At 39.4% G+C, this 13,972-nt stretch overlaps 1 protein-coding gene across 5 annotated transcripts in view; it reads left to right on the top strand.

Moving 5' to 3' along the window:
- Positions 1-13,972, top strand: part of ENOX1 (ecto-NOX disulfide-thiol exchanger 1) — a 551,749-nt gene that overhangs the window by 328,342 nt on the left and 209,435 nt on the right. For all 5 annotated transcript variants that reach the window (XM_035003320.1, XM_035003319.1, XM_035003323.1 and 2 more), the window contains 2 exons: positions 9,151-9,294; positions 10,199-10,336. In XM_035003320.1, the coding sequence (XP_034859211.1) occupies positions 9,151-9,294; positions 10,199-10,336 (282 nt within the window). The remainder of the gene's footprint in view (positions 1-9,150; positions 9,295-10,198; positions 10,337-13,972) is intronic.

The raw sequence follows: 13,972 nt of genomic DNA, 5'->3' as shown, positions 1-13,972 counted from the left end.
TGAAGAGCTTAGAGCTCCAAATGCCATTCCCTTGTACGGAAGGATTTCTGTATGACATTCTTAAGAGGCACGTATCTCCTCCTACTAAGAGGGAGAACGAATATTAATGGGAGACAGTAGGGTGGAGGATAGCACATTTACCCCCTTGTATGGAAATCTGTAACCAAGATAGAGAGCAGAGATAGAGTTACAGCTGTGGTAGCAGCATTTTCCAGTGACCTTCAGCCTTGTTCTCAGCGCTGGAACCTTCCATTGCCTTTATCCCACCCCCACTTTCGGGGGCAGGAGCTTCCATGGAGGTTTTCTGTGTTATAAAGGCCTCGCTGAGCTCTCTATGTGCAGCCAAGTCCTTACCTCTGAATATGATCCTGACCTCCAAAAGCAGTTAGAACATAAAGCCTTCACCACGAAAGAACCAAGACAGTCTTTCTATTAGCTTCTGAATCACAAATGTCCCTAGGGGTTAGAGCCACCTTGCTGTATACCCTCCAGCCTCCAGTCTCAAGAACCTGAATATTTTGAGGCCCTGAAGGCCTTCCTCTTGTCTGAGCATCTCCATTTGAAGCTTGGTGAACACAGTCAGTGGCACCCAGGGTTTGACCCACTTCCTCAGAATGCTGCCTGCCGGCCTAGAACTTTCCAGTACATTCGTTTGCCCCAGGAGTGAGCCCTCCTCCAACTAGCCCACCCCCATGAGGTAACCACAGCATTTATGACTCCCCACGAAGTGAAAAGGACTCTCCCTAGGAACCCAAAGCCGCCACCAGACTGCTCACTGGTTTCAGACCATAAACAAGGGCTGTGTGTGGTCATTTAGGGGAATAGAAAACAAGATCTCTGGCCCAGGGTACCCCAGTGGAGGTGAGGTGTCCTTCTAAGTCCGTAAATCCTGGGGCGGTCATGACTGCAGGGCTAATACTTCATCCATCGTGTTGCAAAGGCATCATTAAGAGCACATTAGTTTAAAGAATAACTAACGCCTTGTTTGTGACCCAAGGAGGAGAAATGTTAATGAGGATGAGCAACTGGCTCAGGCTGGTCAGGGTCTGATCTGGATTTTATTGCAAGTAGATTTCCATAGATTAGAGAGCTCTAATCGGGGCTTTTTTGAAAAACAGATAATTCATTTACCAGAGTTTGCAGCCGTGTGAGGGTCAGTTAGTCACCCGCTATAATTAAAATGTTCCACTTTGTAGCTTAATATGTTTTTCATGGTTGGGGCAAGGTGTAAAATGAATACATAATGAAAAAACTGAGTTCAAAACAGCACAAATTATAGAAGGATATTGTCAGCCTTCTCTTATATAAGAAGATAATAATGTTTACAGAACTTGCTTTCTGTGCATAAGTGGGGCCGAAAAGACCAGCGTGTGACCGATATGCCATGTACATGCGTATGCACTACACACGCATAAAGAATTGCTCTTTGATTGGTGGCTGAATCCGTGGTTTATAGACCTCACACCCTGAGGGCTGTTTCTTTGAAGCCTGAAATCCACCTAAAGTCTATTTCGGAGGTGTTACCTCTCTCTCAGAAGGACTCCTTCCTCTGGTCTCTCTGTTGCTCTTTCTCGGCCGCCCGTCACTCTGCCATCTCCAGGGAAGTTTCTGTGTAGTTACAGCATTGTGTTTGCTCAGTCTCAACCGTTTGAATGGAAATGTGAGGAGAACAGAGAGTGTGCAAACAGGAGACCAGCTTGTCTGGTGAGGAGAAGCACCAATTCTCTGATCTGTCCTTACTTACATTCATAAACTTGTCTGTGACTTACTTGGTGGGTGCTTATGCCTCAACATCCCTATTCAGGGAATAGAAGAGTCTCTTCCCTGGGGCCACAGGTGGCTGCAGAAGCAGGGTTGAAGAGCAGAGCTCTGAGCTCTTTATTTTCCAGATAAGCACTCAGCTGAAGGGAGAACGTGTGAACTGGCAAGGATGTCTTGAAACAGTTTCCTGCCAGAAACATTTTGGGGACTTCCACATCTGGGAGAAGTTGGAATTAATGAAATCTTGGGCTTGGACCTTGATGTTCTATGAACCTGGGTGTGTTTGTCCTGAATCCTCAGGGACTTAGAAAAAGCTTTGCTTAAAGTGAGACTCTTCTGGTTTTAATGGACCCAGGCTTATGTTTATGGATGACATTCCTTCCTTTAATAATTCACTCACCAGCAGTGATAATGTTCCCTGTGCTAGGTGTATTATGGAAGGTAGGAAACAACGTATGACAACATATTGTGTATGTGGTTGTTGGACGTCCATTAACGAGAGGTATGAGTTGACCCATTGCATGTTTCATAAACAGCCTTCAGGTATAATATTGCCCTTCTCAGAAAATCTGAAATAATCTAAGTGTGGAAGCTCCTGTGTTTTAAAACTTGCCTATACAAAGACTTTGAAATTACATATTGTCACAGTAGCATCTCATCATATTTTCTTTCCCATTTTTAAATGGAAAGAGAAATACTTTTTCCCTAAGGTCTCAAGCTTTTTCTTTTATTATTTTGTTCAATTTAGAAATATAAAATGTAATATTTTTTTAAAAGCGTAGGTTTCCTGAAAACAAAATAATTTTACCTTTGTCATTCCTCTACACTTATAAATATAATGCCAAATTGTATTTTTCTTGGTCAGAAGATAATCAGCTTTATCTATTCTCATGCTTGTGCTGGTTGAGCTGTCTCTGGCAAATCTGGTAATTTTGTTTGATTTCATGAGTTTAGAAGAAGCCCTTCTGGTTCTAGTCTCATTCATATTCTCTCTCTCTCTTTGTCTCCATCTGTCTCCCTCTGTCTCTCTGTCTCTCTCCACACTGAATTCTTTGAAAACAGACATGTCATGGGTAAAACTTTATCATCCATTCAGTAACCATGTCCTCCCTAAGATGGAAGGACAATGATTCGTAGTTTAAAACTGGCTGCTAGACAGAGTGGAAAAATGGAGGATGTAATCACAAATCCCTAACAACATTTTGTGTTTGAGAAATGGCCAGACCTGCTTTTTGTCCTCTGTGGTGCATGCCAAAAGGAAATTTTTCCTTTCTTCCAATGATTTCACTTCTTTAGCATATATGTACTTCTGTGCCCTTATTACACTAATGTCCTGCTTACTGGGTCTGGAGATGCTGTTATTTATAGATTTCAGCTCATTCAAAGAATAACTGCAAGAAGCCTCACCGAGGAGGAGCATCACTGTAACCTGATTATGACCCTACATTGGTTGCCGGGGAAGTGTGGGATCTTAGATCTTGGAGAATGACTTGTTAAGTGCACCAAAGCTTATCTGGAAGGATCTAACATTTTTAAAAATTGTCTTCCTTTGACACTTTAAATTCATCTGTGTTCTACTTTCCAAAAGCAGTGTCCCCTTTTGTGTTCCTTAGCTTTTAAACCTCCAGCCTTTGGAATTGGATCCTGGAACTGAAGTTTATCCCTTTGCTTCTTTATTATTTCCTTCTTCCTCATTTTATTTTCCTTCCTTCCATGACTGAATTCACTTGAAAAACATATATATGTGTATGTATATATATATACACACACACACATACACAAATATATATTGCTTTAAATATATTTTATAAATTTATAAACATTATAACTTTACATATAATAATTTATATCTTACATATAAATTACATATTATATATAACTAATATATATAATATATATAACTATATTACACATGACATATATAATTACATATAATGGGTCAACTCATCCCCCTCATTAATGGATATCTATAAATATAGCTATATATAGAGAGAGAGAGGGTAAACACATGCACATCTGCCACAGTTTGGGTACTATGTTTGCTGCTGCAAGGTAAGCAAAGATGACTAGTCTCCTTAATCATTGTAAGCTTGTTGTTTATTAGGGACATGGACATAAACAACTGATTTGAATACGAAGTCACAAATGCTGGTATAAAGGTCCAGGAGCTATGGGAGCACAGCGGAGGGAGTCCATGCCTCCTTTGTCTTCTCGTTTAGAGAACAAACGAAAAACTACGAACAACAGGAATGGCATCTCTCCTCAGGGGCACTGTGCCACTGTGTATGTCAAATCGTGACACTTTTGAAGAGAGTTCAGTGATTTTATAAATATATGAGTAACAGTTTAGATATTAGAGAAGACCTTTTGATTTCATGGCTTTGCCAGAACGTGCTGTAAGGTTTAGCTCTGCCTGAATTGCTCTTTGCCCAGTTCCACCCTCTGCCTATAACCATCTCCAAGAGGTGACTTTTCTCTCCATCACTGAGAAGGATCTTTGTATCTTTCTTTGATAGAATATTCTGACTTTACAATTCTCTCATCAGAAATTCCCCCATAAAATCTAATTCTTCATAAAATCCAGTTAAATCTAAATCTCTTCTTCAAAACCTTAATCTTTTCATTCCTACTAATCAGGAGATACTGATCATTCATAACCAACATCCTGTATATTTAACAGATTTGAAAATGTTATTATGCCTTATCATGTGGTACCTTAGGTAATCTTTATTTTCAGCTGCTCCCCTAAAGCACACCCAGCACCCCCAAAATTACTGCTAAGAATTAAGGAGTCATGTAGACTTTACAGGCATTTCTATAGAGGGCGCAAGAAAATGCTTGTATACATTGTATACTTCCCAATGAGCCACCTGGAAATCTGCTTCAGTCATTTCTCTTCTCCGAAGTGCCTTTTTCTCATGGGTGGTCCCCAAGATCCCTTCTTTCTTTCCCCTCAGAGCGCTTAGCCTTGGGGTCCTCTTTGACCACATTATGCAAAGCAATTCCACCTCTGCCTCAAAACTTGCAGATGCCACTCATTTCCAAGATCAGTAAAACATTAAGACCTAGTACGTGGCAGGACCCATTCTCCTTAGAAGCCTAGTAACCCTCTATAGTAATTAGAGTGTGTCCTTTGGGATTATTTGAAGAAATAATAGAATTTTATTAAACAGATGAAGGACATTAAGCTTTTCTAGTTGTTTCTCAGTGGGAGAATTGGTCTGAATTACTTAGTTTACCATTATAGGAAGCAGAAATGTCTCCCTTATTATTCATAGACAGTTGGCTTAAAAATCATGGAGTTAATACATAAGTAACATCTCTTTAACAATATTCTGTATTTTTTTAAGCTAGGGAACATTTCTATAACCCCAAGAGTATCCTACTGATTACATGAACATCAAAGTGAAATATTTTCTTCATGCTGGAAAAGAAAAGTAGAACTTTGGATAGGAATGCATTTCTCTTTTTGCTATAAGTATAAGCCATGATAATGCTAATGAATAATTCCTATAAAATAAGATTCAGATGTCATATGAAATAAGTTTCCTTTGGAATCAACTCTTAACAACACATTAATAGGGCGCCTGGGTGGCTCAGTTGGTTAAGCAACTGCCTTCGGCTCAGGTCATGATCCTGGAGTCCCGGGATCGAGTCCCTTATCGGGCTCCCTGCTCGGCAGGGAGTCTGCTTCTCCCTCTGACCCTCCCCACTCTCATGTGCTCTCTCTCATTCTCTCTCTCTCAAATAAATAAATAAAATCTTTAAAAAAAAAACACATTAATAAATATGATTTTCTTACTATATTTTTCTATTGAAGTAGGCATGAACCTGAGGACTTAACATCAAACAAAATCATTCTTTTAAATTAAAAAGAAAGAGAATTTTCAAAACTTAACTCATCTCCACCCCATTTTATAACAATCTATGCTTTGTAGACAGTTACAGATGGGTTTTATTATTCATAGCATGTATGTATCCTTGGGACCTGTAAAAGTTGGACAGGGTTAGCAAGAGTTGTGTTATTTACAGTGAGCTAATAAGCCCCTGCTATTTGTTTGTTTGTTTTTGAGGGGGGAAGGGGGAAAAATAGTATTTGCATAGGCTTGGTGAGTTTCAAAAATTATTTGCCCCATTGATATAGCCTAGTGAAATCCTGAACATAAATAGATCCTTGTTGAACAGTTATTAAATTGAGTATGAGGTTTTGTACTTGAATGTACCTTAACAAAGAACGGGTTAGATTTCAGTTGAACCCTGGATAAAGCTGCATTGTTATCTTTGGCATTTTGTACATCTGATTGTTTTGTGATGATCTTATCACACTAAAAGCTATAAATTCAAACTGCCAATTTCATAATTGGTCATCAGTCTCTTGAAAGCTTTCATAGTTGCATAGACAGAAAAAGACCTAGAGGAAAAAAAAATCATACACCTTTTAAATCACATTATATTATTTTATAAAGGATTTGTAGAAAATGAAGAAACATTCTGCTACCATTTAGGTGTGGCATAGAAAACTAGGGCAATGCTTACTTTTAGAAATATCAAGTGTTACTCACTGTTTTAGCATTAATTGCATAATTATCCAGTAGAACAGTAAGATCCCAAGGTACCTTAATAGAAACACTACACTTCCAAATAAAATAATAATAATTAGCACTTACTATATTCAAAGTACTTTATTAGCTATAATTTTTTAGCTCCCCACATCTCTGTGTGTAAATAAACACCATTAACAATATTAATCTTTTCTATAGTTTAGAAATAAGAACACTAAGGCAGAGAAATTGATTTGAATGATAAATTAGGCATTATAGTTTTGAGTCCTCTAAAGAGGCAGGTATTCAATAGGAACGATAGATGTTAGTAGAGTATGAAAATCACTCTTGCCACTACTCATAAATTACTAGGCAGTAATTAATTAAAAATATCATCTTTCATCTGAGCGTCAAGGAAATTTACATTTTTAAAAGAATTGCATGGCATCCTTGAGACTTGCATATGCCTAAGATGTTGTAGAACTTACTTTAGACTTAACCATTCTGGGTACACGGTAGCGACATGAAGTTTTATGACATTGAAACCATTGGGTTGGTAGATTAAAGACATGTAAGAAATGTCACAGAGTCTCAGTAGGGGATACATTCAGGTTTACAAACCACATCTTGCCAACAAAGCAATGGGGTTTTGTTTGTTTTTGTTTCAGTGATGCTCTCAATGAAACAGCCTCCGTTTAGGGTGGGCAGGAAAGTGTGGGTAGGCGCTATGGGCCCCCGGGACATTTGATGGCCCTTTGTAACACCATAATCACTAAAGAAAAAAACTACCATCGGAACAGACAGTTATGGAGCCATGGAAAGCTGACACCATTCCTAAAATACTGTTGCAAAAAGGCAAGGTGAAATATGGCTGGTCAGGTACAAGTTGTAAAGTCTACAAAGTAAAGGGATGTTCTCTGCTGTAATATTCCAGAACCATAGACTCATTGGACAGAAAGTTGTGATTAATGCCCATTTGGGGAGAACCCGAGCTGGAAGGAAGGCAGCCAACTAAATTTCATTTGGGGAGATAAAGGAAGACAAATAGTGACCTTGCAATGATCTGAAATGACTCTACTACATGGCCATTCGAGACAAAGAATGAACAGTGTAGCCAGACTCTGCTGTGGTGATCTGAACTGGCTGGAGGTGGAGAGGGGAAAGTGCTTTCAAGTTTCATCATAGAAATATAGCTGGTGTGTGGGTAGCCAAAGGGCACACATTTAGGTTAGCCATGTCTTTATGTTACTGAGTTGATTTTCTATGGTGAGACTTGTCGTCCGATGGCATTCATTGCCCAAGATAATTGATTCACCATAGATAAGCAAGTTCTCAATTCGTTTGGGTAGTAGAGTTTAATTGCAAGGTATAAAACATTTGTCCTCAGTGCAGTTTGCTCCCAGAGTTGAATTGTTTTCTACTGCATGATGATGTTTCACCTCGCTGACAAACAATTGGGAAAATTTCCCCACTATCTGGCATGCCCCTCTGGTCTCACACTAGGGGTTTGTGGAGACCATGGAAACAATTTGCTCATTTTATTCACCTCTCCTTGAAATATTGAAATCTGAGCTTCCATTTGAACTAAACTTATACTCAACAGGCAATGAGTTTTCTTTGACAGTATAGTGTTCAAAGGGATTACTGATTCGGGTACCTAAGAATCAAATAAAAGAGCATACCATAAAAGGGCCAAACTTTGCACTAAACATGCAGAAATGGGCCATAACCTCGAATTCTGCAATATCCATTGACAGAAACATGGATTAGAAAAATTTCTAAATTTATACCTAAATAAAAAGAAATAATTAAATTCAATTGTTATATCAAATCTATTTAAAATTCAAACTCCTCAGATCACACATCTAAGTGGTGTGTTTTGTTTTTCAGTTTTGAACTGGTGAAAGTGCACTTAAAATACGTATTATGAAAAAAATATGTAGGTATGAATTCCATGGTTTTGCATCTTTAAGGATGGAGAGAAGGTGTAGCATTTTATAAATAGTGTGCAATAAAGGGACCCTTTCCTTTACAGCTTTATTTAATGTTTTATTGTTATTTGTTTTTATTAGAAAAGTGCTCTGTAAAGTTTAATAAAAATACATGCATGTGTGTGTGCGCGCATGGTGCGCACTGTGAGACTAGAGAAAATTCAGACCAAACAAACTGTGGCCTGTTCACTTTATCTCCATAGAACTAAAGGAAACAACTGCATTTCCTTTGCTGCCCCAACATCCTCTCGATCTTCTTTTATGAGCCACCTGCCATTCTTTGCTTTTGCCTTTCCTGACTATTGTAATCTGGGTGCACTCCTTTACCAGCCTCACAGTGAAGAGCTTCTTGCCTTTCTCTTCTTCCCTACTTTTTTTTCCCCCTCTCTGAATACATTTCACAGACGACCGTCTTCCGAAATAACAACATCAATTAATTTTTTAACTTTTAAAAAAATCATCTTGAGCCCTGAGTCTGCCCTCTCCATTGATGTTTAGTATGTGGAAGACGCTGTTCAGGGGCTGATAAGCCCCGTCTGTGATGTGTCTTGAGGAGGAGGCAAGGCAGTGGCCGCTCGCTTGCTCACTCGCTCGCGCATGGGGCTGCTTATTCAGGCAGCCAGGCTCTAGGTGAGCCGACAGCTGACCCGCCCAGCACCCAGAGCTGGGAACCCAGGCAGGAGCCGGCTGCTGGGGCACGGGAAGCAGCTCTTGCTCTGGGCCCCATGCCCATGACTCTGTGACCGGAACTTGTCCCTTGTCGCTTGTCTGTTTTTGCCTAGACAACAGTTCTGTCCGCGAAGCCTCCCTCAGGTCACTGTCACGATCGCTCACCACACTGCTTTCCCCTTTTGCAGAATCCGATGACCTCCGTGGGGACCCTGCACTCAGCCATCAGAGCGCTCCTGCTGCCCAGGATGCTCCTAATTCAGTAGTAGATGCAGGTGGCGTTGAAAGCATCACCCGGTGTCCCCAGCAGCTTCCTCAGATGATGGCTGCAGGTAAATGTCAGGGGCGGCCAGCACAGGACACAGCAAGATGTTTTGAGTTCTTAGTGGAAAAGCTTGCCCGGCCATGAACAGGTGCATTGACCTGGGAACCTGGGATCCTTAACAGAAACCAGGCTGTGCAACTAGTGTACATCAAGAAGCATAAAGTCAAATTTCACATATTTTGCTGAGTTTTTTTTTTAAGCTCTGTGCTCTTTGTTTTTAATATTATTTATTGGCTTATTTTGTTTTGATGAAAGTCTGAACTTGGAAGAAATATTTTGGAGGAGTCATTTTAGGCGGACACCTGCATTTCCTTAATGTAATGATCCAGAAAGCTTAGAAGGGAAAGAATATGTTACAAGGTAACACTAATGAATTCAGTCAGGACCAGTTTGGCTACTTGACAATGTTTTTAAAGATTCTATTAATTAGTTAGAAGGTGTGCCTGCTCCAGAATTCTCCTCAGAAGCAGATGATTGTATTTATTTTTAGTCTACTAAGCCAGTTGACTTATTTTACCAAAGGAGTTGTTCTGCTTTGCCTCTCAACCTTGGAACTTAACTAATGTTTTTTCACTGAGAGAGAGAAGCAGTTCTTCAGGTGTTTTTTTGTTTTGTTTTGTTTTGTGTGTGTGTGTGTGTGTGTGTGTGTGTGTGTGTTTCCAGGAGTACTTTCTTAATGGCATGCTGTGTATAATACAAACTACATGTCATTAAGTTTCCTCCCAGAATGTATTTGGAAACTCTTTTATGTTTACGTTTGGAGAAAACATTGCCATAGATTACAGTGCTTTATTTTTGTGTGGTTTGGCAATGTGCTAAATGAAGTATCATGTCTCCAGAAATGTGTGCTCTCCTTTAAAACAAAAACTCTTGCCTATTGACTGGAAGTCATGGTTTGTTTCTCCCCACAGCAGCCGATGGTTTGGGGAGTATAGCGATAGACACCACGCAGCTCAACATGTCCGTGACAGATCCCACAGCCTGGGCCACCGCCATGAATAACTTGGGCATGGTTCCCGTGGGGCTGCCTGGACAGCAGCTCGTGTCCGGTAAGCTTGGGTGTGAAGGGACTTCGTGGCAGTGCCAGAGATGTGGGGGACGGGGGCCCAGTCATCTCCCTCACACACAAGTGTTGAGCAGAGTCTGTGATTTATGACCAGGGGCATGTTTGGCAGGCTGTGCTGGAGGTTCTTCTCATCACCTCACTCTCCTGCCTAATAACTATTCTCAGAAAAAAGCCATGTATCCTCTGTAGCATTGCAATATCAAGTTCATATTTTTAATTGCTACATAGAAAAACTAACATTTGCTTTCCAATTCACAAAACTCTTTCACATACATTATGCCATTTGATTCCACAGTCATCTTTTTGAGGCAAGGAGATATTGTTGTTTATTTATTTGTTAATGTTCCCATTTAAAAGACAGGGAAACAGAGGACAAGCCTTTAGGCGGCTTTTCAGCACTGAAGTAACATAACTAGAAACCCAACTCAAATGACTCCATATTCTACATTTTTCCCATCACACTTTGGAATCATAATACAATGCATCCCATACAGAAAATGTTTAGAAATGTCACAAAGTAGAAGGCCAGTTAAAAGATTTCATCAGTTCAATTAATACATGTTTATTGAGGATTTTCCATGTGCCCTATAACAAGTACTTTGGGAAACAGAATATATATGTGTGTGTGTGTGTGTCTTTGAGGACTGTATCTCCCTAAATTGCAAAACAGAGCAACAAAAAAACAGCAATAAAAATAATGTGCAGAATCAGGTGTTAAGTAATGGTGCAGGCTAGTAATGTAGTAATTTCCAGAAGGATGAACCACTGGGCTTTAAGAGAAGATATTATCAGGGACGTAGGACTTAAGCTGTCTGAGAAGATACCTAAGATTTGCAGTATTCACTCACTCACTCATCGGTTCATTCAGTAAGTATTTATTGAGTTACTGTCCTGGTGTGGGGCCTCCAGCTGTAAACAAAGCAGGTGTGGTCCCTGCCCTCTCGGAATTTGCAATGGAAAGGTGACAGTCAGTATGTATGTTATGGTCATTGTTTTAATGTCAGAAGAACAATTCACTTTTGCCCATCAAGTTAGATGAGGGTAGATGGTACACACCAGGTAGAAACCAATAGCTTTTGGAGAGATCGTTTCTATACCCACAGACCTATGTATTTTGTGCTGAGTTGACCGAGCATATTTGGTTGGTTGGTTTGTTGCTTTTTAATAATGGCCATAGATAGAAAATTCTAAACTAGTTATAGTAAATTACATGTCTGTATACCTATACGTATATGTATTTACATATGGTTTATTTTTTCAAATAGTAAGAAAGAACAGGAGAGAGGACAGGAGGCAGGGTAAAGTGGGAGACAGAAAAAGGAAAGTCAAAGATTGAGTTGCAGGGGCGCCTGGGTGGCTCAGTCAGTTAAGCGTCGCTTGGTTTCGGCTCAGATCTTGATCTCAGGGTTATGAGATCAAGCCCCACACTGGGCTCCGTGCTCAGCGAGGAGTTTGCTTAAAGATTCTCTCCCTCTGCCCTTCTCCCACTTCGTGGGCATGTGCGCTTTCTCTCTTTCTCTGTAAAATAAATAAATAAATCTTAAAAAAAAAAAAAAAAGATTGAGTTACAAAGCATTATACTTAGGATATTTATAAAATTCTCCAAAATATTATAAAATTCACGTGGAGTTGAGGATTAGTCTGGTGCATGACATGTATGTATGTACATAAGTGACATTTTCTATGGTTCGAGCATGTGTTTATCCAGACTCCTTTTCCCTAAAGCTTAACCCAGACAGATACTTCCTTCTACTAACTTGAGAGCAAAGGTTTGTATTTTTCCACCTAAATTTTCCCAACTGCCTAATTGAAATATTCATCTAGCAGAAATTACTCTTGTCTCCACCTCCCACTTCTCTCAGAAAATGTTGTATAACTTCCAGAGTAAGCCACAAGCTCAATAATTCATTATTTTTTCTTATGATTTTGAGTCTTCTGACATTTTAACCATGACCAATTTATGATTTTCCCAGCAACTTACCATGAAAAGAATTACAGCCCTGCTCGTTAGTGAAGATTTACCGTATCTGCCCTGAATTACGTTCTCTATCTCCCGGATTAGCCAGACTGCTTAAACTGTTTTTGAGCCTTTCAGGGTCTTCCTGGGCGCCCCTTCATCATGTCTGCATTCCGCCAGTGTAAGAGCACTTTGCTTTGTTCCCAGGGCTGCCGGCTGACTCTGCCTCAGGGTCGGGTTCGGTTTTATTTGCTTGGGCAAATAAACATTTGCTTTCCAATTCGCAAAACTCTTTCACATACATTATGCCATTTGATTCCACAGTCATCTTTTTGAGGCAAGGAGATATTGTTGTTTATTTATTTGTTAATGTTCCCATTTAAAAGACAGGGAAACAGAGGACATGTGTGTGTATGTGTTCTCTTCCAGTCTTTTTTCCATCCACATGGTTTAATCATATGGAATACAAACTGTTCTATGATGCATTTTTAGTAACACCTTATCCTAAATTATTTTTCCATTTTATTGTTTTATGTTTAAGAAATTTAATCCATTGAAGGAATCTCCAATTTATTTAACCATTCCAGTGTTTACATGTAGGCTGTTTCCATTGCTTTACTCTTCCTAGCCAAGTTTCTTTGGAGAACTTAATCTCTTGAAGCATGTAGAAGCATTTTACCTTTCTGTGAAATGATTATGTCTATTTCATGGGACTGTTGTGAGATTTTAGTAGGATAACTTACATGCAATAACCACATAGTACCTACACGTAGTAAGCATTCATTAAATATTAACTTATTCCTTCTTTCTGTTTTGCTCTTTTTTAAAAAACATAATATTACATGAACATTTCCATGCATAGAGCTTTTCAGCAAATAGAATTATTGTCCTTGGATAGACTCCTATGTGTTGAACTAGTAGGTCACAAGAAATGAACATTTTAAAGTGAAATACTGGGCAATTAATTTCCGAAATCTACATGTGTATTTAATATATATTTACTAATTTGATATGCAAAGATGGCATCCTATTATTTGGCCTTAAATTGTTTTATAACTACCCTTTGTAAATTAGTTACTTTCCCTCCCTATCTCCTATTCATGTTTCCTCTTTTGTAAATAGATTACTTTCATACCATATCCATTTATCACACAGAGTTCTTGGTAGAGTTGTTTTGTTTTTGGTTTACGTTTAGTGGTTCACAATTAAGCATGTTAATCCTTGGCATTCCTGTTTCCTAAAAATACTTCTCTAGTCTGTTTCTTGCCCCTTAATGCTGTTTTTTTTTAATAGGTTTAACTTTTCCTTGATGAATTCTTTATTCCATTTCTAACTACCGAAAGGCTTAGCCCAAGCTAGAAGTTGATAGGTATTCCCAATTTTCTGTGCCTCCATAGGCTTACTTCCTTCTTTGATCAGATCTTCCATTCTTACGTGTATTTTAATCTACTCTGGAAATAGCTGCCTGTACTACCGATCTATTTTTGTCCCAGTACCATTGTTTCAGCTCTGATAGCTCTATTGTGTATTTATATTATATGACATATCTTGTGCTCTTCGTAGCGTCCGTGCCCTGTGGTCAGTGCTGCTTTCAACACAGCCGCAGGCAGCAGCTTCTGCGTGGGGCCGCGTCTGCGCAGTCTGCGCAGTCTGCGTGGGGCC

This window comes from Mirounga leonina, unplaced genomic scaffold, assembly GCF_011800145.1.
Source record: "Mirounga leonina isolate KUSES-001 unplaced genomic scaffold, KU_Mleo_1.0 Mir_127, whole genome shotgun sequence".
Taxonomy (NCBI): Eukaryota; Metazoa; Chordata; class Mammalia; order Carnivora; family Phocidae; genus Mirounga; species Mirounga leonina.
This window is presented reverse-complemented; position numbering and strand designations above follow the sequence as displayed.